Source organism: Festucalex cinctus, chromosome 12 (genome assembly GCF_051991245.1).
Source record: "Festucalex cinctus isolate MCC-2025b chromosome 12, RoL_Fcin_1.0, whole genome shotgun sequence".
NCBI lineage: Eukaryota > Metazoa > Chordata > Actinopteri > Syngnathiformes > Syngnathidae > Festucalex > Festucalex cinctus.
Genome location: NC_135422.1, coordinates 20,803,459 through 20,828,643, shown reverse-complemented (window position 1 = coordinate 20,828,643; position 25,185 = coordinate 20,803,459). Strand labels below are relative to the sequence as shown.

The 25,185-nt window shown below is 41.5% G+C and overlaps 3 protein-coding genes and 1 long non-coding RNA gene across 6 annotated transcripts in view; 1 reads left to right on the top strand and 3 right to left on the bottom strand.

Annotated features, from left to right (window-relative positions):
- Window positions 1–1,380: 1,380 nt before the first annotated feature.
- utp25 (UTP25 small subunit processor component) lies at window positions 1,381–10,438 on the bottom strand. Its single transcript, XM_077538718.1, has 12 exons — window positions 10,267–10,438; window positions 10,061–10,100; window positions 9,034–9,208; window positions 8,739–8,963; window positions 8,520–8,608; window positions 8,015–8,425; window positions 6,078–6,291; window positions 5,789–5,991; window positions 4,362–4,544; window positions 4,081–4,190; window positions 3,019–3,264; window positions 1,381–1,842 (listed from the first exon to the last, which is right to left on the bottom strand). Exons 1-12 carry the CDS (start codon window positions 10,392–10,394, stop codon window positions 1,563–1,565), a joined length of 2,304 nt encoding a protein of 767 aa, XP_077394844.1. The 5' UTR covers window positions 10,395–10,438; the 3' UTR covers window positions 1,381–1,562.
- Window positions 10,439–14,923: 4,485 nt separating this feature from the next.
- LOC144031600 (transmembrane protein 151B-like) lies at window positions 14,924–20,907 on the top strand. 2 transcript variants are annotated; one of them, XM_077538905.1, is made up of 2 exons: window positions 14,924–15,316; window positions 17,545–20,907. In XM_077538905.1, exon 2 carries the CDS (start codon window positions 17,623–17,625, stop codon window positions 18,952–18,954), a length of 1,332 nt encoding a protein of 443 aa, XP_077395031.1. In that variant the 5' UTR covers window positions 14,924–15,316; window positions 17,545–17,622; the 3' UTR covers window positions 18,955–20,907. The 2 variants fall into 2 exon arrangements, with proteins under 2 accessions (XP_077395031.1, XP_077395030.1); XM_077538904.1 differs by having other exon boundaries at window positions 14,924–15,486.
- Window positions 20,908–21,365: 458 nt separating this feature from the next.
- Window positions 21,366–23,724, bottom strand: LOC144031829 (uncharacterized). Its single transcript, XR_013287614.1, has 2 exons — window positions 23,031–23,724; window positions 21,366–21,690 (listed from the first exon to the last, which is right to left on the bottom strand). It is a non-coding gene; the product is annotated as an uncharacterized LOC144031829 (long non-coding RNA).
- A 497-nt stretch (window positions 23,725–24,221) lies between these two features.
- LOC144031821 (nesprin-2-like) overlaps window positions 24,222–25,185 on the bottom strand; it is a 42,682-nt gene continuing 41,718 nt past the window's right edge. For both annotated transcript variants that reach the window (XM_077539276.1, XM_077539277.1), the window contains one exon: window positions 24,222–25,070. In XM_077539276.1, the coding sequence (XP_077395402.1) occupies window positions 24,854–25,070 (217 nt within the window). In that variant the 3' untranslated portion in view covers window positions 24,222–24,853. The remainder of the gene's footprint in view (window positions 25,071–25,185) is intronic.

The following is a 25,185-nucleotide window of genomic DNA, read 5'->3' as shown; positions in this document are numbered from 1 at the left end:
TCTTCAGCTTGTTTTGCCTTCACTCAAAAGACACCTGCTGTTAAATTTTCTTTTTTCATGATTTATTTGTGTATCAGGCTTAATCAAACGAGGTAGACAGGTTTGTGTTTAAATTTGGAGAACATAATTTGCTTCACGTTGAGCCTACCGGAAAGACGCCATTTTCTTGACCTTATTTGGTCCTGGCTTCTTGCCAAGTGGCCAGACCCACGTGCACTTCTTCTCTGGAGAAGTACAGTTGGAGGGATTGGAGGCTATGTCTACCACCTAGTGGTGAACACTGTTACCACCACTTAAAATACATCATTACGTTTTTTTTACAACTGGTTTTTCTGGCTTGGAGAAAAGCAATTTTTTTTTCTACAATAGGATTTTAATGACGAAAAGACAACAAAGCTGGCTTTATATAACGTACATCAAATGAAAAGATCTGAAAAACCTACTGTACCTCTGGGCGTTTTAATTCCTCTGTCACATAGTTGAGATTATTCCAGCCATCAAATGACCACAAACCCTGGTAGAAAGCAATACCAACTGGATGAATGCCAATATTTGAGTTTTCAAAGGAGTCGTGAAAGTTTTCCGTGTCCCCTCTGGCAAGCATCACGACGCCTCCCACTATGATAACTGCCAGTCCCAGGACCTTGGCCACCATAAAAAACACTTGCACCGACATGGAGAAGCGAACATTGAGACAATTTACTGTAGCTAAAGTGATGATCGCAGCCGCGGCCACACACTTGACCACCAAAACGGGAGGCGCGCAATCCGAGTAGAAGGGGGCCACCACATACTGAGCGAAACTAAGCGAGATGCCAACCACACTGGCGGGTCTGACAAATAACACAGAGCTGAAGGCTAACAAAAAGGCGACGACTGGGCCGGACGTCCTGAGGATGTAGATGTACTCTCCTCCTGATTCTCGAATGACGGTCCCCATCTCGGCATAGCAGAAAGAAGCAAGTATGACCAGCAGACCGCAGCATGCCCACACCACCAGGCTGGCTCCGGGGCTGCCGATGCTGGCGAGCACCGTCTGCGGTGACATGAAGATCCCTGAGCCAATCATCGTCCCACCGATGAGAGACACGGCTCCCACCAGGCCCAGTTCACGCTTGAGGCTGAGCTTTTGCGTCTCATCTGCCATGATGAAGGCTGATAGAAGAACGGATAGAAGAACCAACTTCAAATCTTCGAACTGGAAAAAAAACGCTATAATTCTGTGGCCAAGGTCCTGCTAACTGCGGCCCAAGAGTTAATAATTAAGTGAGTGGGACAGAGAAAGTTAAGATAGTTAGCTAAAAAGTATCAAAACACTTATGCGTTCTATGGTGTCTAGTATCCAAAAACGGAGTGAACACAACACACTGTGGATATTAATGAAGCCTGTAAAACATTTATTTGCTGATTCTTGAAACATCTGAAAAAAAAACGTGGCATCACCTTGCAGCAATAACACTAACGACTCAAACCACAATCATGATGCTAAACACGGTTTATGGACTTGAGTGACTGATAATATATCAACAACCTTTGCGCACCTGGCATGCGATCAGATCCCATCAACCGGTTTTAACTGTCCCGCTCATTCCCGATTGATCTTCCCCGCCTGTTATAAAGAGGTGAAGGCTCTTGTTGGAGTGCAGCATCTGTCCGGCTCGCTGGGCACCGGTGATGGCGGCCAGTTTGTGGGCATCAAAGCGCGAGTACATGGCCGTGCACGTCCAACTGGCCTCCTCTCCCTGACCCCCAGCAGTCAGCATGTTACACACCTCGCTGTAGAAGTGTGGGAAGGAGGGAAGGCCGTAAAATATCAGATTCTGAATCCCTTTGATGGTGTACCTAAAGAGAAAAAAAATAAGACACATTTCAAGATTTTACACAAACACACAACATTTACTCGATACAGTTAGGCCAATAGGTAGTTGGCCATCACTGATACACCACTACAACGTACAATATTTGAAATACTGTAAAACAATGAATGGTAAGAAGGAAAAGAACCGCTCATGATCCAAAACACACAACATGATGTGTGAAAATGTGGCAGTTATGGTGTGGGCATGTCATAATTATTCTCTGATATGATACATTCCAACAGATGCTACAAAACTGAAAAAAAAAAATGCTTCTACACGGTACAGATAAATTATGACCCTAAATTTACTGCTACAGCAAAAAATAAAAAAATAAAAAATATTTTTCAATAATCAAGTCAGAAATTTGCTGAAAATTATTGGCAATTATTGACAAATTAGACAAAATACAGATCAACCAGTTAATAAAGAAATTTGCCGAAAAGTATCGGTAATTTGATTTCATAAAGATAAGCCAGATAATAAAGAAATCAGGTGATAATAATAGACATGCCACGTTGGTCCATCTGTTGTGGCTCATATCAATATAATTCAGCTTCATGGTGCTTTACATACATTGAAACATTGCGTAAAGTTTACGTTAGACTTATAATAGGACTCCAAAGTGTATTTGTATTCAAGTTCATTTTTACAAACAATTATGGGCTTACTCATCAGTTATCAACATTTTCGCTTTCTAAATTATTACTTTATCAGTATTGGTAGAAAACAGCATTATCGTAAATCCCTACATTAAAGTTAAGGCTTCATATTTTATTGTTTTTGCTTTTTACTAATAGGTATAGTTAAGGTCACTTTAAAATTGGATGACCTAAGAATTATTGTTTTTTTTTTTTTGTATCACATTCAAACAAATCAGAGCATTCGCCCTTTAAACAGGTGAACGCAGAACCATATTTTTTATTGCAAACTATATAACAGTAACTGACTAAATCATTAACTTGGTGTGTCCATCAAAACAAACTCATTCCGATGGGGAGGATTGTAATTGTAATTGTATTGGGCTATTCTCCCGTCACGTGTGTGATATGCTCACAATAGTTAATATGCTACATGGCATTTGTGACGCTACTAAAATAAAGACAAATCTCTTTTCTCAAGTAATGCGTTTCCATTTTAGAAATTCCACGACAGCACTCACCTCTTGTAGAAGTGGAAGCGTTCTGTAAATAGCATGAAGTGTTTATCGCCTTTCAGGAAGAAGTGCCTTGCTCGAGACACCTCCGATTTGCTGGAATACTCGCACACGCTTGCAAAGCTCATCTCCAGTTTCTTCATGTAGTTGCGCAATCGGACGTAGTCGAAGTAAGACGGAATGTAGATCAGCGTGTGCGACATCACCGAGTCCTTGTACTGAGGCAGCACTTTATCAACAAAGAACTGAAACCTACAGGAAGCAGAGACAAAAAGAAAAAAGAAATGTAATTAAATAATTGTGAAAATCAATCAGCGATATAAGCGTTTTTCTCCGTGCACGTGAAGCACATTGCTCCGCCTCGTCTGCGCAGCCGCAGACAGAGAGAGACAGGAGGAGGAGAAAACCGGAGAGGAAAGGAGGACACACAAACTCGGTTTGTACAAGATGAGCCGAAAACGCAGTAACATTTGGAGACATTTTAATTGGTTCAAGTCAGATGAGAGATGGAGCCGGATCAGCCCGTCCAAGTTGATATGTTAAATTTAAAATAAAGAAAGGTCTTTTATCCTGGACAGGGTGAGTAGCTAATGTTTGTTTTGTTCGCTGCTGTTGTTGCAGTTAAATTACTACTCACTATTTTTGTTTTTTGATTGTTGTTGGTTGAAGTTTTACTTTTGTTTCTTGTTTATTGTATGGAGCCTATGAATTTGTTCAATAAAATGAGAAAAAAATGATTTTCTTTGCTTGATAATTGTTGCTATTTGCAGTCAGTAGAGTGCAATATTTAGTTCACAAAGTCATTTATCAAAATGTATGGTAAATTTGTCGTAAATATTTAAAAGAAAAGCTAAAGTTAAAAGAGCCGTTTGAGAGCCAAAGAGAGATCTTTTCACTGAGACGATCCAAACGAACCGGCTCACCGAAAAGAGCCAAAAATCCAATCACTAGTTAGTAATCAATGTAAAAATATATTTAAAATACGATGTGAATGTAATATTTTCAAATGCCTGAGTGGAGATTGTTGAACAATTTCATCACGCAGAGTTGTCATGATGGTTCACCCACCTCGCATCATGATTCAAGAAGCTATCGGAGGAGAACATCTGGAAGACGTGGGGCAGCTGAACAAGAACCTGACATATGGACCCTGTCTTGGGGATGTTCTTAACTGAGAGCTGGGGAAAAACACAATATGGAAAAATATCATCCAATGGTAAAAAGAAGCACTGTAACTTCAGTCGACAAAAATAAGAAATTGTCAAGGTTGTGATTTGATTCGATGGAGCAACAGTAATTTCTATTTTGGCTCAGTTCAGGAAAAAAAATGGGCCTATGAAAGGGAGAACCTGTCCGCGGTAGTTGACAGACTGTTTGGTGAGGATGTTGTTGATCTGAGGGTCCGGGATGGAACTGAACACAAGTGTTTGCCGGTAATGTCTGGCCCAGTTGTTGAGATTCCACATTCGAACCCTGGAAAAGTCCACTCCGTGCGACTCCAGTGGCTGCAGGTTCATGTGCGTCATCACGTGCTGGTGGGGGAGAAAGAAATGAAGGAAAATTCTCAAATACAATAAGACATATATGTAGAAAAGAATAACTTAAAGCGATACAAGACTTATAACTCATTTTCCAGTATTGGATTAGGTATTGTGTATAAAGAATAAAAGTGCAAATATCTCTGGCATCTTATTCCCTCAATTTTCTTTTAAACTGTATCAAAATAAGAACATACAGTGGTGAACGCCATTATCCTGGTCACGTGATCATGATGACGTATCTGTGCATAAACGAAAGCCGCCTTCGTTCATTTCAATGGAAGTTTGCGGACGTAATGGGCAAGAAAAAAGGCCGTCTTCTATCCCAAATACTGCACCAATTCTGATCAGGCTAAAATCCATACATTCCGTGTGGGCGTGAGGCGGTGGCCTCTCCTAATGTGGGCTAAAGCGTGCTTAGCACACGACATGTAGCTTGGCCTAGCAGAGTAAAATTTCCCCGGATGTTTACTGTCCAGGTTAGGGACCGTGCACAACTTACATTTCCAGAGTGAACAATGTCAATGGTGACTTGACTGGTAATTTGAACCTCTGTAACACGCAACTTGCAGACGGTCCCCAACTTCAACTTGCTATGAGCCGGCTGGCTGAATGAGTCGGCCAGTGTCATCCAGCTTTAGGCTGGACACAAATCTTTGCCGAGTTCTCCATGGCTGTCCTGCTTTTGAAGAAGAGCTTCTTTGCAATAAGGCGTACTTCCACCGTTGATGTCCGCCGTGGGACGTGATAATTCCACGTGAATCTTTTTGTTGTCACTGGCACCCATGTCATTCAATGTGTATTTTACGTACACGATACGTCACGATGATCACGACTGTCCAAAATGGCCGATACTGTACTTATTAATGCAAAAATATTCATAAAAAGTGCTATAAAATCATAAAATTGAGAATTTTTTCAGGGAAGAGTTGAAATTAACCATTTCACAGAATAGCTGGTTAGTTTTTCCTAAGTCTTGTATTACTTTAACGAAAACAACAAAAACACAAACTGTTAATCAATAAGACTTCATTTTATCTACCAGTAGCAGCAAAAATGTCATTTGTAGTAATTAATGTTGCTGTGGATTTTAACTTCTTTTCTGGCTCGGGCTGCTCCACTTAGGCTGCTGCCCTCATGACACAAACCAAATAAGCAGAAGAAAATGGATGGATAAACAGTACTTGTATACGAAGACAAAATCTAAAGCAAAGTTCAGAGGGGGAGTGTGTTCCTACCAAAACGTGTTCCCAGTTCTGCATGAGGAACACATCAGCCTTGTCCACTACAAGTATCTGGATGGAGGAGAGGAAGTCAAAGTCTCTCTTATATTCTCCTTCCACTCCAATAACTGTGCGCAGGCCCAGTGGAGAAGCGATAATGATGTCTGATGAGTAGAAGGGCGAGTAGAGGCGCATGTTGCCCTTGATTATGGAGACACCTGAGGAGAAAGAGAGAAAATCAGCAACGTGGACTAACATCAGATTTTTTATTTTATTTTATTATTTTTTTTTGCTTCAGCCGCACCTATCCTGAAATGATCGTCCACGTTGCCAGAGAATATGGCGTGGTAATCATCCGGTCTGCGCAGATTGGTGGGTTTGTCGTCAACCTGTCCAAACTCGTCCTTGAACCGCTTCTTGTTGCTGACCACCACCTTCTTGCCTTTGCTCTCCAGTAAACTGATGAGTGTTTGGACGATATGAAGAACGCTGCCTCGGAACGGCGCTAGAATCAGGACCTGTCGTGTTCCAACATCATACGTTTAAGAGTTGCACAGTATTCGTTTAAGTCAAAGATTCTCCCATCCATCTGCATTGTGTAGTGTTTGTCCTCGTTAGGATTATTATTATTATTTATGGCCATGATTTTGAAATTTGGACTGGCCAGCATCTGAAGCTGGGTAGAGGCCCACGAGATTTTATCTGATTGTCTTGAAACTGGGGTTGTTTCATCCGAATGTTCAAGAAGAATGTTCATTGAACACTGTTGCTGTGGTGACATCCTGTTTGCCAAGAAAAATTATGTCAATTTTGATGGGCTAAACAATCTTTTTTTTTTTCTCTTTCTTATTCTGCGGATTATTAAATAAGTCAGATCACCTGTTGCGCGTGTGTAAAGGGATACTTGACTCATTAAGCCATTTTCTTCAGTGAAAAGTTAATATTTTGTCCAAAAGGAATTTGATAACAGCATTATTTTTCATGTACAATTAATACCTTTTAAAAGAAATTGTTCTGCTTGCTGTCGACAGATGATGACATCACCTGCGCTGAGGAAGTATGTAAAGGCCAATCATGGCTCACCTCTTTTCTGGGCTTGGTCAGCAAACTGAACCATGATTGGTCATTAACCGTTTCCTCAGCACAGGTGATGTCATCTTCAGTCGACAGTAAGTGGGGAAAAAAATGATTGTTCAAATGATTTCTGTGGTATAGAAAACAAGATTAAGATAAATATTTCTGGAATTTTTACTCCATTAACGTAAAATATAATCTGTATAACTCAATTGAGAGAAAAAATATTTTCCAGAAGGGTGAGGAGAAATAAACAACAGAGATCAGGTGGTCAGACTTTTTTTTTGTGTACACCCTCTTAAAACTGAGGCCACTAGGGCTGGGTATTGCCTCACCATACACACACAATATTCATAATAGCGTTGTCACGAAACGACACATATTGTGAAACGTACGTATGCCATATATGGCCTTCAAGTAGAGATGTTACGCCCGAGCCTTCCTGCTTGAATCTGATTCGAGCAAATGAAGCGGAGGCGTGTCGAAGCAGTGTCCCAACAACTGTTTCAGGACATGCCGAAAATCACGTGACCATCGCAAACGAGGCCTCGAACGTCACAGACGTCTCAGCGACTATTTTGAGGGAAAGATGAACTCGGTGTTTGACAAACCTGCCTGCAGTCATTCAAGCCTCAATTACATGATACAAAATAGGAAAGGTTATGATCATTCGTATTGGTGTTCATGTTTTATGTTATGTTTGTTTTTTTGTGTGTCTAATGCCTCGAAGCAATGCTTCATTTTAAGGCAATTTTCTCGAAAGTGGTTCATTGTTTCAGAAAGCCTCAGCTTTTCCATCTCTACCTTCAAGGCGATACATATCCCGATATTTTACATTACTTTACAATACATTTTCATGAAAACGGTTGTATACCCAAATGATGGCAACATTTTTTTCTTCTAATGTTAGCCCCGCCACCTGGTCGAAAAGTGTGAACACTGCACAGTAAGGAGCAGCTTTCAGATAAATTAATGTAGGGACTGATTTATATGGTCCCTGAAACCTGGCATTTAAACAGGGTTATGTAGACTTTTTATATCCACTGTAGCTTACAGTCAATGCCGTTTCACAAATTAAAAAAACAAAAAAAACAAAAAACACTGTTGTACAAACGTCAATCCACCTGCAAAGGAACCAAGTATTCATTGAGCGTAGAGAGCATTTACCTTGGGCCGGGTAAGACCTTGGTCTCTTGGTTCATCTTGCAACACTTCTCCACGCTTAGCCTGCTGCTGATGCTCTCGGAGCTGAGCGTTGTGAGCCAGGACGCAGGAGTTGGCTTTCAGCACGTGGTTGAGAACATGGAGGCAGTAAGCGCTTCGAACCTGCGGGCCCACCTTCAAAGGGCAGGTCTCGGGGTAGTAGACGTCTTTGTACGTTCCCATGAGAGCCAACAGCTCCAACTGGAAAGGGCTCGTCTCCTCAGCTTCCTCTTTGGAATTTCCAGATACGTTTATATTCTTCCAACTGGCTTCCAAGAGTTTGTGGAAGGCCGGGAGCTCAGTGTCTTTATAAGAGCAGATGGGGCCGAACCTCTCCAAGGGAGTGACGCAAAGAAGTGAGCCAAATTTTGGCCACTAAGTTTGTTCAGCAAAACAAAATGAAAAAAAAAATATTTATTAATGAAATGATTTAATAGCACACTGTGCAGGTTACGGTCAGAGTGAGTACCGTGATCTGGGCCTTCGCTTTGCCGCCTGAGGTAATCTTTTGCACATCATCTTCACTCAGCTCCGTGCCCAAATGCTGGGCAAACATATCTTGAAGTACAAAATACCAGTATATATTTTTTATTTAAGTTCTGGAAATATCAAACCAACTTGAAATAAAACTAGGAAAAAAACATTTGTATTTTTTTTTTTGTAGAAATGCTTATTGATTGATCCTTACCTTTGTCTTGGTCAGCAACATCATCAATGTCTTCTTGCCCCCTTTCGTTGGTCTCCAGGCAGAATTGGGACTCATTCTCCTTGTCGATGAATTCCTCGCCGCCTGCTTCCTCCTCCTCCTCCTCCTTGCCTTCCAATGACTGAGAAAGCGCTACACCAGAATCCTCGGTTTCCTCATCCTCCTCACCAGCCTCTTCATCGCCATCATCCTGATCGTCACAGTTTTCTGCAATTCATTTATTCCAGTTGTAATGATCATATTTATCTTCCATATGCATATTTTACTATTAGCATGCCTCCATCAACAAGCTCCTCTTCTTCATCAGTGCTGCTCTCTTCACTTTCATCATGGTGGTTGGGCTGACTAAGGGTGGAAAGAAGTTTCTGATAGGCTGTTTTCTGCTCTGGCTCCACTTCCTCCTCCAAATCCAAATCATCCAGCTCAGCGTCAGACGGTTCTGGGCTTGGTGCCTTAAATGTTAAAATATTAGCATGCATATATGGGTTATTATAAAATTGGAGGACATTTTCCATCCTCCCAATGAATTCTCAAATAATTCATGCACAAAATTTAACGGTGGCTGTAGTACATTTGGCTCCCAAATATTCTTCTAAATATTAAAAAGCTATTGAGCACCCTCTAAAATGTCTTTGTCATTTCTCCCTTTTAAAGTTAAAAAACAATATATATATCATATAGTCTATATAGTTTGTGCTTGACTGGCGAGCATTGCAACACCTCACTTGTACTCTTGAGCCAAAATCACACATTAGCATTGATTAGCAAACAAGCAAGTAGTGCTTTAACTTTTAACACTGTTACTGTAATTAGAGTAATACTCAGGTTAGCATTCAAATCAATGTAAATTACAGCAATATTTTAAAATATTTTTCAAAAATCTTTATCTTAAAAACATAGTAAAAGCAATAAATAATATTGACTGGCATTTTACCATGATTACAGGTTATTTTAGCGTGATGTTTAGGCTGCTGGGGAAACTGTTATTTTGCCGTGAGTCAGACAATTTGCGTGATTCCTGCCGCGCTTCAACCACTTCTGTTCCTTTTCACGAAGTGTTCATTTTGTTTTGTCACCGAAAACAACTGTTCAATTATTCAATAAACACGTGAAACAAAACGGCTCCAAAAATTTTAAACATTATAGTTTTGGGGGGTGGGGATACAGAGCGGAATTTGAACCCGTGACCTCGCACCGCTGTACCAACTGGTACAGGATCACTGGCGCTGAATTTGTACCTGTAGTTCTCCCCTGATTCACGGCAAAATAATCAGTGCGTTAAGGGCTTAGCCAGCATCACTCACCAGTTCCACTATTTGTGTCTTTTCAGATTTGTCACTGACTCTGTGGAAAGAACACACGGAGAAAGTTAGAAGAACAGAAACAAATTAGATTTGTTAGCGTTTCGTTAATATGGTAAATATCGTAAATATACAGTGTGGCTCTACTTAGCTCCTTTGACTAAGAATCCTGCACTTTCAGCCTTTTAGACGTTTTGGTTACAACTTACACGTCGTGAAATGGATGCTCCTCTCCAAACTCTTTCAAGTGTTTCTTCTGTTTTTTGGTCAGACTAGTAAAAAGTTGCTTGTTGTGCCTTCTTTTCCCCATGTTGCCTGTGTCCCACGTGAATCTCATCTGTTGGTTAATGCCCCATAGCAGCGTGTTACTGCCATCTGCAGCACCGGAGTAGAATTACAGGTCAATCCCAGAAAGCATTGCATATACTGTATAGCATTAGAGCATAATGTAACCATTTTGTCACATGCTTTCAACTGAAAATGACAGTTGCTGAAGGCTCAAGTCACGACCAATCAACCAAGACTTGAAATTGGATGATTCCCTGTGACACCAGATGTTTCTTGTGGTATAGAATCACCTAATTAACCATCTCACAATTTGCAGAGTATTATAAATAAGAACTGATAAATGCCAAATGAATTTATTAAGCTTTAAACAGCAGGTTACTTTTATAGAAAGTGGGGAGCAAAGGGGAATGTTTGATTCGCACCTCTAGCTGACAGTGATGAAAGGTTTTGGGTTCTACTCAGCTCAGACCCTCTTAGGGATAGTTTGTATGTTCTCTTCAAGCTTGCGTTTGTTTTCTCTGTGTACTCTGGCTTCCTCCCACATTCCATAAACATTCATATTAGCTGAGACGTATCTGCCCGAATCTGTGCCTCGAATTGAGGTGTAAAGTGGCCAGTAAAAACGAATGCCAAATCAGCAAGGGATCCAGGAGGTTAAAGTAAGATATTTTAAGCAAAAAAACAAAAACAAAACTTTTCCCGAGGTTGATGCACCTGCATTACTGTACAGTCCTTTTATATGTTTTCAAAATAGTGACTATAAGACTTGATAAAGTGCTTTGAACGCCACAGTTACAGGCCATGTTTACAGAGTCACTGCCAAGTTGGCCTACAATACTCCATTTAGATACTCGTCAAATTGCAGGGTCAAATAAAAGTCACCAGGCAGAGAGCAATTTGCACAAAAGGTCATTGGTAGTTCCTTGAGGGGTCATTCTTAGTCACTGGCAGCTTATCACACCTCTGCTCGTATGTCTTTTCAAGACAAGACACCAATAACTGCTCCTGGAAAACTACGAGTCAATAATTGAACATGTTGACCTGTATCAGTTTACAGTTTGCCTGTTTTAGCTGTTGCCATGACAGAGGCTCCTTCATTATTCAATAGTTTGGTGTCTACTTTTTGTACTCTGGCTATTTTCAGTTCATTTTGGCACGTCGGTGTTTTTGTTTGATAATTGTGCAGTAATTTGGCTATGGCTTAGGCTGAAAGAATACGTCCAATGTTGTTGACCGGGGGTGTGAAATGTGAAGTATTCTTGTGTTTCAATGGAAGGCTCCAAAGTGAAACAGGAGACTGTGAGGACAGTTCGCTTCAGAGTAGCGTCTGCCAACAGTGGCCGCGTGTTGGCTGAGGTGTTCAAGGACGAGACGCGACGCTGCCGGTCGGTGTCTGACCCAGTGGACTTGGACGGCACCGGCGGTCCAGGAGCACAGCAGAGGGTCTTGTCTCCCCCGAGCGAGGCCAACAGCCACCTGAAAGGCCTGCTGGCTGAATCTTCGATGGAAGAGAACGGCGGCGAACCCGATGACCTGCTTTTGTATGCTAGTGCCAAGAGAGAGACGCTCTTCAGCAACACGCGGCTCAATATCTGCAGCAAAAATGGAACCATACGAGGGGTGAGGAACAAAGTGAGCGCAGGCCAAGTGCTTTTCAACAACCTCTCCAAAATGTATTCGGTAAGTACAATTTCATACCATCATTTTAATGATATAGTCGTACCAATTGTCAACATCACTATGAAGAATGGGAGAAACCATGCTAGCAGGTTCTTTAAAACAGTGAATGAGAATGTGTGAATCTGTGCCTGTCGTTTCGATGATGTCATATCATAACTTTTTGTATTCTGTCTTTTTGAAGGGACAACTGCGTCACCAGAAAAGGAGACCTTGGGAAAAAGATTAGATTCTTTTAAAGTAGGAAACTTTTAATCATTCTGCTATTTAAAACAATTCTAAATACATTGTCATATGAAACTTTCTCATATTAATTGAGAAATCAATGTGAACTTCTGATCTTTGAATATTTGAGCATGTTTTTGTTTTTTTTCATTTGTTTCTTTTGTAGAATGTTGTATGTACTGTTTGGATGCCGAAGTTAATATGATTTTGATATTTGGGTCTGTATAGCACATACTGTGCACTGACTCAACTGTGCCTTTTTAATTTACATTTAATAACTCTGCAAGTGCTTTTATCTACAGTAGTCAACCCGTAGATTAAGATGTAATAGTAAGTTCAGTTATTTTGTGTTTCAGATTTATTGTTTGCTCACAGGTTGTATAAAACAAATCGTTTGACTGACTGTTGGGGTTTACAAGAATTTACTGTTTTAGCTCAGTAAAGAAAATAAGGCGTAATAAATTGATTTATTCTTTTCCCATTTTTGACTCAGCAACAAACTGCAGTCTACGAAATTACACATAGACAAGTAAATAATGGTGTGTAGTTATACAGTAAAATTTTACAGGTATATTCGACCACCTGCTATAAAGACATCATCCAGCATCATGAAATGCTTTAATTTGTTGATACGGCTGCAGATGCCTGTTCAGTCCATTTAGGCTGTAACTTGGGGGACAAATGAAGCTTCACAAAACACTTTTGATATTTTTAACGTCTCTGGATTGGTACTCTTGGTTTAAAGATCCATCTCACTTATCGCAACTTGGGTCACAGGCGTGCTGGAGCCTATCCCAGCTGACTCTGGGCGAGAGGCTGGGTACTCTCTGAACTGGTCGTCAGCCAATCACAGAGCACTCATTAATGTTCTTGTACAACAAATGATTGTTACAAATTGCTGTTGCAGCTTTAAAAAAAACAAAAAAAAAACAGCATAGATGATACTTTTTCAGCGAAAGCATTATTTTTGTTGTTGCTTTCGTTGGTTCATCATCACCTTTAGCGATTCATTTGATTTGTTTACCATGTTTTTTTTGCGCCTGATGCTCTTGATGCAAATTTTGGACCGGTAGTGGCTGTATATCGGGGCACTGCCTGCATGCAAGGCAGCAGCATACATACTGCTATACTACCCATGAATATACAAAGTAGGACAGTAAATTCAAAGTATACTGGTTTATTTTTGGTTACTTTTAGTAGGTCTATCTTTTGGAATGTTAAATTAGTGGTTCTTTTTTAGATTAAACACTTTGGATGGTTGATATAATTTTTTTTAGACTGATACCAGTATAACTACTCAACTCTTCAGTTATTGCCGATACCAAAACCAAGTACCGATACCAGTAGTACTTCTGATATATAAACACCCCGCCCCCCCCCCCCCCCCCCTCCCCAAAAAAAGAGTGACAGATAATATCCTCTATGTCTAATATAGCATTTCCATTAAAATTGCATGAAATTATTCACATTTTCCTATTCTTCTCATTTCTGATTTCTACTTCCTGATTGCAAAACAGCCACAGGAAGGTGTCCGATACTAGTATGATTATGCGAGTAACAATACCTTGAATGAGGCCGGGTATCAGCACGATACTGATACCTGGTATCAGTACTTACCCATCCCTATTAAAAACCCTACATGAGATGTTTCAGCAGTTTATTACTGTTGCTATGTGGGTTAGTTGTAGGTGTGAATGACCAATAATCAACATTATTGGCAGAAATAGGTGCAACTTCAAATTTGGCTTAGGGCAGTGCTTCTCAAATAGTGAGGCTCCATCAAGGGGTTTGACCTTGGGGAACATGCTTTTTATTTTTTTATTTTTATTTTTATTTTTTACTGTCCTAGAATAAAATACAATTGCACCTCCACTACATCAGGGGGCAGTAGCGCTCTCATTATTGGCTGAGTGTGCGCAGGGAGCATTCACTCGGTGGTGTAGGGGTTTTGTTTGCACTGGGCATGTGCACTTTGCACACAGAAAAAAAAAATCATCACAAATTATTTTATATAATTTTGTTTTGCAGGTTAGTTTTTTTAATTATTGTGCTCCTGAGTTAATGTTGGTGATCAGTTTGAATGCATTATTATTTATGGATTTTATGTCATTTTATTTTTCCGTATCATATGGTTTTACATGGTCAGTCGAAAAATGTTTATAGCTTAATTAAGGATTTAATTTTATTTTTGAATTTCAGATGCACTTTAAATCTTTTCTGTTACAGTTATTAAAGCTATTCTTTGTTGTAAGTTGGTCCATATTTCTTTCTTTTTTTATTCTCTTATACGTTAATACAGATACAGTGTTATGCAGAGGTGTGCTTATAACAATTTTATAGACAAATGATACTATTTATAGTCTTAGCGGGGCGCCAGATGTTTTTTCTTTTACTTTCATGACAGAAAATAATTGAGAAGCACTGGCTAAGGGCCACAGAGGTGTGGGTTCACACTGAGTGGATTTTCCCACTTTCGACTACTCACTAAGACAATTTGAAGACCTTTACAAAAGCATAAGTCAGGGGGGAAATGTATCAAGTGTTATTCAGTGTAAAAAACAAAACAAAAAAAAACCTCCAGGTAAGGTACTACTGTAAGGTACACAGAAGTGTTTTTTTGTTTTTGTTTTTTTGGGGGGGGGGGGGATTCGTTGGTGGAGGGATTGTGGTGGGATTTCCCTTTAAGTGATGTATGCAACAGCCTGGTCTCATCGTGTGGGCTACCTGCCTCCTCCTCTCCTGCCTACCTCAGCACCATGGAGAGCAATCGTGCACGACAAGACGTTGTCTGCTAAAAGAATCGGCATCCGGAAGTGCAGGTCATGCTCAGCGTGGCGCAAGGAGCCGCCAACATCCTGTGCGCCGATTTGCTATCGTGTTACTGCGGCACACCGTACAGGAGGTCCGGGGGGTGTTGTGATGCGGGCTTCCCCATGCACGCGTATCCATCTTCGAGCTACCGCATTCATACACTTGGATCCAAGATGCGTCTTTCTACGCGTCTTGCGTTTTTCCTCGTGTCTCTCAAGCTCTGACTGCTGTCGGTCATGAGGTGTCTGCATTAGCGAGGTACTCCGCGCCCTGTCATCATCATCATCATCATCATCATCATCATCATCATCATCATAATCAATCGCCGATCAGCAATGTCTCCTCCGGCGTCGGCTGCGACTGCCAGTGAAAGCAGCACCAGCACCACCACTACCACCGTCGTGTTTGAAGAAGACACCAGGGAGGAGGTATCTTCTTCACGCATGCATTTTGTTGTCTCTTAAGGGAATGTAAAGCAACCCGTGTGCATGCGTTCACAGCATGTGATGTTATGTGTGGAGTAATGTGTTTTCACACAAGGACTGTACTGTGTCATAATGGAATGAGCGTGCATTGGTTTAGTTTGGACGTTCGTTTTAAAATGAATAAAAAATAAAAAAAGAACACATAATGAAAATGAACGACCCTAGCTTTCCATGTTCAGCAGTCTTGACATAGGCTATTGGGAATTCTTTTCATTAGCTGATCCAAAATGTAGTACACTAATAGGCTGTAAAAAAAAAAAAAAAAAAAAAAAAAAGAAGAAAAAAAAGAAAAAAAAAAGGTACATTTCAGGTAGCTGGGACGAGAAAAAAAAATACAGTGAAATAACAGAAACTTGTTCTTATGTCTCATAAAAATACAGTTTCCCCCTATAATTAAAATACAGTTTACAGTTGTAATTTCAACGAGTTTGCCTTATTTTCAGGTTGTTATTCATGTTTAATTAGACTTGGAAACATTTTCACATTTTAAAACAACTAAATTACCTAGAAATATAATAGGTAAACGTGTAGTAATGCTTAAAAGTAGACGTGCTGTTATTAGTTGTTTTTAATGCCATGCATTTATGGAAATAGGTTTTATAATAATTTGTTTGCTGTAACAACAGACACAAAAAATGTGTCATCTTTCAAAACATGCCAAAAAAACTGTTGAAAAACTAATTATTGGGTTTAAAATTGTAACAATTTAATGTTATATTAATTCATTTATATAGCATTTTTCCACCTTACGAGGCTCTCAAACCGCTTTACACTACTTATCACCTTCTAATAACATAGTATTAGGAGTCAGTATCTTGATCAACAATACTTCAACATGCTTTACGAAGCGGATCGAACCCACAATCTCAGGGATACTAGATGACTATTACACCACTGAGCCACGCCGCCACTGGCTTTTTTTTTTCTCATTTTAGAGCACATGAAATGTAGACTTGTAGTGCTGATGTCCCAAAGCAGAGGCAGCATTCGTAAGTGGAATTCTTTGCTTTGCATATTATTTATTCACCCACTCAAGCTTTCTCTCATTAGATGTCCTTTCAAAATAATTGTCAATGAATGTTAACATATAGGACATTACAGTAATGGTAGTTATTTTCAATAAAATGCATTAGTCAATTAACAAAGAATTTATCATAAAATTAACAAATTTTTGCTATTTAATTTCTCAGCAATTTGAAATCTTAACAACCCCATCCCCCCTGTTTTCAAGTTGCATTTTAAAGGTTTATTTCCTCAAATAACAGACAAATATTTGTGCAATTAAGATTAATTTGTGAACGTCATATTTAAACAATAAATATATGTATATCTAATGTGTTTTTGTTTTTAAGAACAGAAATATTGTGTGTTTTCACAGTTCCAGTGGTTTCATGTTATTTTACATTCATTACATGAGATCACAGTTTTAAAAATTAAATATTTTAAAAATATGGGGGGAATCTGTGAAATAAAACATTGAAATTCTGTTATTTTAGTTTTTTTTTTTTTTGCAGTGTAGGCGACAGAATACAAAAGAAGACTTACACTGTTAACAATAGAAATATTGTAGGATTTCTGTCCCTCAAGGTATGACTGCAACCCTGCAACAACTACATGTTGCATGTATGTTCATATAAAAATCTAAAACACTATCACCTCAATAATGAGCCATCACATGCCTCAAAGCACATTGAATACTGATTTTTTTTTTTTTTTTTTTTTTTTAAACGAGGATATTTCTTTGGGCAGTACAGTGAAAGAGTGGTCATAAAAGTGGTAAAAAATATATATATATATATATATATATATATATATATATATATATATATATATATATATATATATATATATATATATATATATATATATATATATATATATCCCCAATTCCTGCTAACAAAGAACCAACAATCAAAACAACACCATTCATGTTTGTATGGCTTACAAGGAGATCCTTTATTCGCTCAGTTTTCATTTATTTGTTTTTTTCTTTTTCTGCAGCAAAAACCCCTCAAGCAATCTCTAAGCAAGTCCCTATGTCGGGAGAGTTTCTGGAAATGCCTTCTCCTGTCCGTTCTCATGTACGGCTGCATGGGAGCCATGGTTTGGTGTCATGTGACCGAAGTGACCCGCCTCAACTTTGACAGTGCATTCAAAGGGAAATCCATGATGTACCACGACAGTCCCTGCTCCGACGGCTACATTTACATTCCTCTGGCCCTACTGGGCATGCTCTACTTGGTCTACCTGGTGGAATGCTGGCACTGCCACGTGCAGAACGAGCTGCAGCACAAAGTGGACGTGGAGGGCATTTACGAGCGAATCCAGAGAATGCAGCAAGCCAAACCTTGCATCTGGTGGAAGGCCATCAGCTACCACTACGTGCGTCGCACCCGGCAAGTCACGCGCTACCGCAATGGGGACGCGTACACCAGTACGCAAGTTTACCACGAGCGAGTCAACACTCATGTGGCGGAAGCCGAATTTGACTACGGTCACTGTGGCGTCAAAGATGTCTCCAAACAGCTGCTCAGCCTGGAGAAGTCTGCCCTCACCAAGATGCGCTTCACCAAATGTTTTAGCTTTGCCAACGTTGAGTCCGAGAATTCGTACCTTACACAGCGAGCAAGGTTTTTCACTGACAATGAAGGCCTCGATGATTACATGGAGGCCAGGGAGGGCATGCACCTGAAAAACATTGAACTGAAGGAATATATCATAGCTCTGTCCGACCCAGAGCACCACCCCTGGTACTTGTCCCATTACGTCTTCTGGTTCGCCTCATTCCTCACCTTCTCATGGCCTCTACGAGTGTTCACAGAGTATCGCACCGCATACGTCCACTATCGGGTCGAGAAACTCTTCGGACACGATTACATTCCAGTGACGCCTTGTGAGGACCGGCCCTACTGGCGACGGATCCCTCGCGTCAACACCATCGACAGCACGGAATTGGAGTGGCACATTCGGTCCAACCAGCAATTGGTGCCCAGTTACTCCGAGGCCGGCCTCATGGACCTAGCCCAGTGCCCCTCCAGCTTCAGCGGCATCCGCCAGAATTGTGAGCGCTGCCACAGGGCCATCAGTTGCTCCTCGGTGTTCTCCAGAAGCGCCCTTAGCATCTGCACGGGAGCCAGCTCCCGAATCCCCTTCAGCGGCAGCCGATTCTCCCTGGCCCGACGCTACGGATCACAGAGGAGCTGCTTTTGGAGGAGCGGGAGCTTGGACGACCAGGAAAGTCCCAGCGAAAACACCCGCTGTCTGTCGGAGCGCCTCGCCACAGATGACGAAGAACCCCCGGACTATGACGACGCAATGTGCTACCCGGTGCTCATCGTCCACTGCAGCGAGAACTGCCACAACCACAGGTTGTTCCACAGAAACGGCTCTTGTGTGGAGACGTCACTATGACTGCGTGAAAAAACAAAAAATATATCATCAAGAATATCTGTAGCATACAAACACTTGGCTGCATGTGAGTGAGAAAGACAAACAAATGCCTAAATCATGAATGTGTGAATCAGCAAAGCAATAAGTGTGATCAAGACAAAGACTGTTAACACTGAACATCGTTGCCATCGCTTTTAAAATCTCAGTTTATAAAAACGTGGCGTTGCAGTTACCTCACAAGAGCTCGACCCAAAAAATGGACACATCGAAAAGTTGACATTAAAATACAGAAGAGGATTAGGGCTAGTTAAGAAAAAAAAAGGTTGGCAGGATTCTGAGAATAAAGTCAGAATTCTCACTTTAGTAGTCTACTATTATTTTCACTTTAAAGTCAAAGTGAGAATTCTGAAAATAAAGTCAGAATTCTCACTTCACTTTAAAGTCACAATCCTATGATTAGCTGTGAGATTAACTGTGAGAAATCTCACATTAACGTGTGTGAATTAAAGAAAATTCTTACATTAAAGTGAGAATTCTGAGAATAAAGTGAGAATCCTGCCAAGCTTTTTTCCCCCTCTCTTTACTGGCCCTAATCCTCTTCTGTAGAAAAATGTGCAACAAATGCATCCAATTAGTTGGCAAGTGTGATGAGATTTAATTACAGCAATAAATGCAAAAAAGTTGAATCATCTCAAGTGGAAGGTTAAATGGAGAATGTTAAGCCCAATTGACACTGGCTGCGGAACGGACACGGTGCGTTCTCCGTACGGCGGCCGTACGGACACATTCAAGTCTACGTGTCAATTCACACCTGCTGCGGTGCGGAATGACTGCGGCGATGCGGAAATTCTATGTTACACTCTGCTGCATATCATACACGTTTTTTTTTTACATCTTTGTACTTTTAAATGTTCAGAATGATTTTTTGTTTTGTTTTTTGCTGATATGAGACGAGAGACTGAAAGTTGTGCTCTGCCATGCACTTAACCAACGGCAAGAGACGAAGTACATCCTGGACTGGTTGCCAGCCAGTTGCAGGACACACTCTTGTATAGTGTAGTCAAATTCTGTTTGCTTCTGAAAATCTCTCTCAAATTCATTTGAATTGTGTTACAGAAGAAGGAGCAATTTGTTTTTGTTTTTTTATTTTAATGGGAAGTTTTACATACTGTACAATGAACTGGATGATCATGTCGGTGAAATTGCTGATGTTCAAACATATTCTCTTCAAGTGTACGTTTTTACTACCAACTGCCACGATCTGAAAACGACCTGTCAACTGTTATATCATCTGCAGGACTCTTGCAGACAGACGTTTACATTTTACATGATGAAGGGGTCACAACCGTCTCGACGGCATCTTTCGAAGATCTGCACTCCGTGTGCATTTCTCTGCAAAAAATATTATCATGACACCAGATACAGCCCACAATTGCATAATTATGTCCTAACACAAGATGTTTAACGAGCATAGCTGAATGAGAGCCAGCAATGTATCAATTATGCAGCTATAGAAAGAGTTCATGCAAATGTCACATCTCTTATCGTACGTTTCTTCTGCTCTTTCAAGTACAGTTTACAAACAATTAATGCAAATATGTTAGTGCACTTATATTGAGACATTTGGTACACCATAGACATTTTAATAATACTCATTTTTTTTTGTATAACATTTAACAGGTGAACATAGTGAAGCAAATATTTAGTTTTCAGTGTAGTATAGTTAAACCAGTATTATGCACTTGAACTTAAAATAGACTACGAATTGTACTGAAGCTGAATGTTGATTTAAATTCATTGAAAATATGAAGGTACTCAAGCAAATATACTGTATAAAAGTGGTCTTTGGAATGTCCTTGGCCACCCGCATATTTGCCGGTTCAAAAAGAGCCAAAAAAAAAAAAGGTTGAGGACCACTGTTATACAGTATTATACATAACAAATCAAATTTATTACTTGTAAAAATTTACATTATTGTTGTTGTAATACCCAAATGACTGTAAAGGTGACTATATTTAAAAAAATGTTAGCAATTCTATCTTATGCTGGAAAATATCTGCAATAAATGTGAGTTCAAACTTACATGTGTTTGTATGCACAACAGAAGCTGTTAAGACACTTTGGTATTGTGCACTTTATCCATCCCTCAATTTTCTACCTTGTCCTCATAGGGTCACTGGAAAACTGGGGCCTATGATCTATCCCTATCTGACTTTGGGCAACAAATTTGGACTGTACCAGCCTATCAATTGCAGCTTGGGCTCATACAAATAACTATTCACATGCACTCACACATAGAATTTAGTCTTCAGGCAACCCATTATGCATGTTTTGAGAATGTGAAGAAGCTGGAGTACCCATAGAAAACCCATGCTGTTAAGTTTTGGCAGTTTAACGATGCATTCGGATGAATGGATGACGGAAAGATGATGTTTCTTTAGCCAAGAATGGCGTATTTATTACGGAGCACAACAAAACACGTCTGCATCCAACAGCCGTCAGGCTCAAAGTAAAAGGAAAGACAAAAGAACAAAGGAAGATAAAAGAGCAAAGTGTTCGAGCGCCTCACAGTGGCACAAGCGCAACATTACACATCAACTGAATACATAAACAATCACCTGAGGACATAATTTCTCAACACCCCCACTTGTAATTTAAAGAAAGGTTGTTGTAGGTTGTTGCAATTTAAAGAAAAACAAAAAATACAGAATGAATGTGGACCTCTGTCTTACACATTTCAAACTCCAAAAATAATGCCTTTGTAGCGAGCAGTGACGGGAGTCGAAGGCGGAGTGTTAAAGTCCATAGCCAAAGACTGGCGTTTTATTCACATCATCAACAACAACTCACACTGCGCGAGGTTCACAGACCTACCAACATTTGTTCTTTTATCCTTTCATCCTTTTATCCTTTCATCCCATCCAACTCCTCCTTCGTCCCAACGTCCCGTGGGTGAATTATGTTCTCATCACCACACAAGCCCCCCCAGAATTCACCCATAATCAAACTCCGGATGACGGGGCGGCAAAACTGCCCGACCCCTGCGGGTAACGTACCCAGGAAGCGCGGGCGGGAGGGGCCCAGCAGGAACATCAGAACAGTCCCGCGCACCAACTGGCGGGGATTCAGGAACCACTGGAAGGGACCCCGCACGGTCTCCCAGGTGCAGCCTAGGGGGGCGGCCGCGGCGGGGGGCGCGGGGCAAGTCCAAGGGTCCGGCCAGGTCCACATGAGCCGGCTTAAGCCTGTCAACAGAAACAGTTTCGGAACGGCCCCCAATATCCACGACCATGGTCTTGGTACCATGCTGCAGAACCCTAAATGGTCCGTCGTAGGGGGGATTCAAGGGACCACGGTGTGCATCGTGTCGGATGAAGACAAACTCGGCCGACTGCAAGTTGGGGGGCACCCGGGCCACAGGGGTGCCATGCTGCGACGTGGGCACGGGCCGGAACGCACCAGCAGCATCCACCGGCGGTCCAGGCCTGGGTGCGGGCCAAGGCATCGAGGCGTGCGGAATGAAGTCTCCTGGCACTCTTAGCACCTGTCCATAGACCAACTCGGCCGACGAACACTGCAGGTCCTCCTTAGGTGCCGTACGAAGGCCCAGCATGATCCAGGGTAGCTTGTCGACCCAATTACCGTCAGAAAGGCCAGCGCGCAAGGCGGCTTTCATCGAACGGTGGAACCGTTCGCACAGCCCATTAGCCTGAGGGTGATAAGCGGAGGTGCGGTGTAGCTTGCCGCCGAGGCCCTCAGCAACAGAGTTCCAAACCTCTGACGTGAACTGCGCACCCCTGTCGGACGAGAGGTCCGCCGGCGGTCCAAACCGAGCGACCCAGGTCCCGATAAACGCCCGGGCCACGTCACTGGTCACCAATGTAGCGAGCAGTGACGGGAGTCGAAGGCGGAGTGTTAAAGTCCATAGCCAAAGACTGGCGTTTTATTCACATCATCAACAACAACTCACACTGCGCGAGGTTCACAGACCTACCAACATTTGTTCTTTTATCCTTTCATCCTTTTATCCTTTCATCCCATCCAACTCCTCCTTCGTCCCAACGTCCCGTGGGTGAATTATGTTCTCATCACCACACCTTCAAACTTTCTAAGTTTTAACTTGATTACCGGCTTTATCAGTAGGACAATACTTCAAAGTTACTCTCCCATCATTCACAGTAGACCTGATAAAATGGTATTATATGTCCATGTGTTTACATCTCTGTCTGTCGACTGGATTTTTGGCAAAAGCAATTGTCCCCTGATTGTCAGAACATTGTAGTACCTTGTTGATATCATTTTCATCTCTCTTAATAGAGTATACCCATTTACCCCCCACTGTTTTCTTGCCTTTTGGTAGGGTTGTCAAAGTAAATGTTTTGTTTTCATTTAATGAGTGGATCTCATCATCCATTGTTTTTACCCATTCTTTAGAGTTAGCTGATCTCATAGCTGCCTCAAAATTTTGCGGTATCCCACAAACAGCTCTGTAGCAGTAGTCAACTGTGGTATAAACACCAGTACAATCCTCATCTTCTATTGTGTAGTCTTCGAAGTGTCCAAGTTTCACTCTGTCCCTAGTTGGATATCTTCTACTTTTTACTTTTACTTCTACTTTTTATCATATCCTACAAAGAATCCTCGGTCACATTTGGTATCTAGTTTTCCTTTGTCCTGTTTGTATGTGTAACACACAGACCCAAATTTTTGCATGTTGGACAAGTTTGGCTTCTTGTCTGTTAACAGCTGGTAAGGAGTCTTTCCTGCACGTCTGTTAAAGCATCTGTTGCTGCAGTTGCTGCAGTTTGTACTGCGTAGTGCCACAAGTATTTAGGTAGCCCGCTTTCTGCTATCATGCATCTACCCATCTCGAAAAGTGTGCGCCAACCTCTCTCCGCAGTCCCGTTCTGGTGTGGGGAATATGGGGCTGACGTGTCTTATTCTATTTTTCTTTAAGAGTGTTTCAAACTCATTGCACATGTATTCAGTCCCTTTGTCGGACCTGATACACCCCACTTTCCCGTCAGGGGATATGTCAGCGAGAAACTTTTCTGTGGCTAGCACAGTGTCGCTTTTCTGTTTCAGAAAGTACACAAATATAGCACCTGAGTAATCGTCAGTGAACGATTGTACATATTTGTGTGTGGCCATCTTTTGAGTTTGGAGATATTAGACCTACAAGGTCTGTGTGTACCAACTGTAACGAAGCCTTTGCTCTCGTATCGGGGTTCCTATTCCTATTTCTCGTTTGAGCAAATTTCCCCTCAATACATGACACGCACGCACTGTTCAAGTGTTGATTGGCAATGTTGCCGTCCAAGATTTAATGAGCAAATGAAAACACTGCACACTTTTCTCATTCTTGTTTTTCTGTGGCGAGGATGCCGATTATTGACACTCATGTTTTATGCACACCAATCTTCAAGCTACACACACAATTACACAAACACTTGTTTCCGGCCCAGGGCGTACGACGAGCTTGTCGCTATCAACCGTAGGGACGGACGGGCCAGCAGTGACAAACAGGTAACGGTGCTGACTCAAACCTGACTAGACTTGACCTGACTTATGATCAGGAAGGAGAAATCACAATTTGTCAATCGTTTCAAGCAATTTGAAGGGAAAACGCTACATTGGGAAGTCATAGGTCATTCTGTCGTTTTTTTCCTTAGAGGTATCGATGACCACTCAAGATCAAGTCTGTTCTGGGGTGCTTCCAAAGAAGGGGAGATGAGGGGGGAGCGGTGGGTAGGAAACGGGACCCCATTCTTGTTGTCCTGTTTGCTGTATTTTGTTTCTTTGTGATGAGAATCCAAAGGAGAGCATCTTATCGCTTGGAGACGAGCAAACGGGCAGTCAAGAAGACACACAGAGGGGGAAAAAAAAAAAAAAGACACGGGGGGGGCGTGGCGTGGCGGGTTCACGTGGGCGGGGGTCCGTTGGTGTAGCGCAGCATGGGGTAGAAGGAGCGCGCAAAGTTGTTAGCCAGTGAGCAGCCGTAGGAGGACGGCTGGCCGGGAGGCGGAGCCACCAAGCAGGTGAAGGCCAGCAGCAGCAGAAAGAGCACGTGCAACGGGAAGGCCGCGCGCAGCGCGCGGGACAGCAGCGGCCGGCGGACGTCGTCGCCATCCTCTCCCCTGCAAACCAACAAACGCCACATTTACATCTTCATTTGATTACACTCCTTTATTCATTTGTTTCTCTTTTCTTCGTGCTCCCCTCCCTCATTTCCTTCCTTCCTTCCTCCTTTTT

Excerpts from the sequence above, each read along its gene's own strand:
- utp25 (XM_077538718.1), bottom strand. The coding sequence starts at position 10,394 with ATGAGATTCACGTGGGACACAGGCAACATGGGGAAAAGAAGGCACAAC. Across the intron at positions 9,209-10,060 it reads AGACACAAATAGTGGAACTG|GCACCAAGCCCAGAACCGTC; the intron begins GTGAGTGATGCT and ends TTAACATTTAAG. Across the intron at positions 8,609-8,738 it reads TGTTGCTGACCAAGACAAAG|ATATGTTTGCCCAGCATTTG; the intron begins GTAAGGATCAAT and ends TTGTACTTCAAG.
- LOC144031600 (XM_077538904.1), top strand. The coding sequence starts at position 15,394 with ATGTCTCCTCCGGCGTCGGCTGCGACTGCCAGTGAAAGCAGCACCAGC. Across the intron at positions 15,487-17,544 it reads AAGAAGACACCAGGGAGGAG|CAAAAACCCCTCAAGCAATC; the intron begins GTATCTTCTTCA and ends CTTTTTCTGCAG.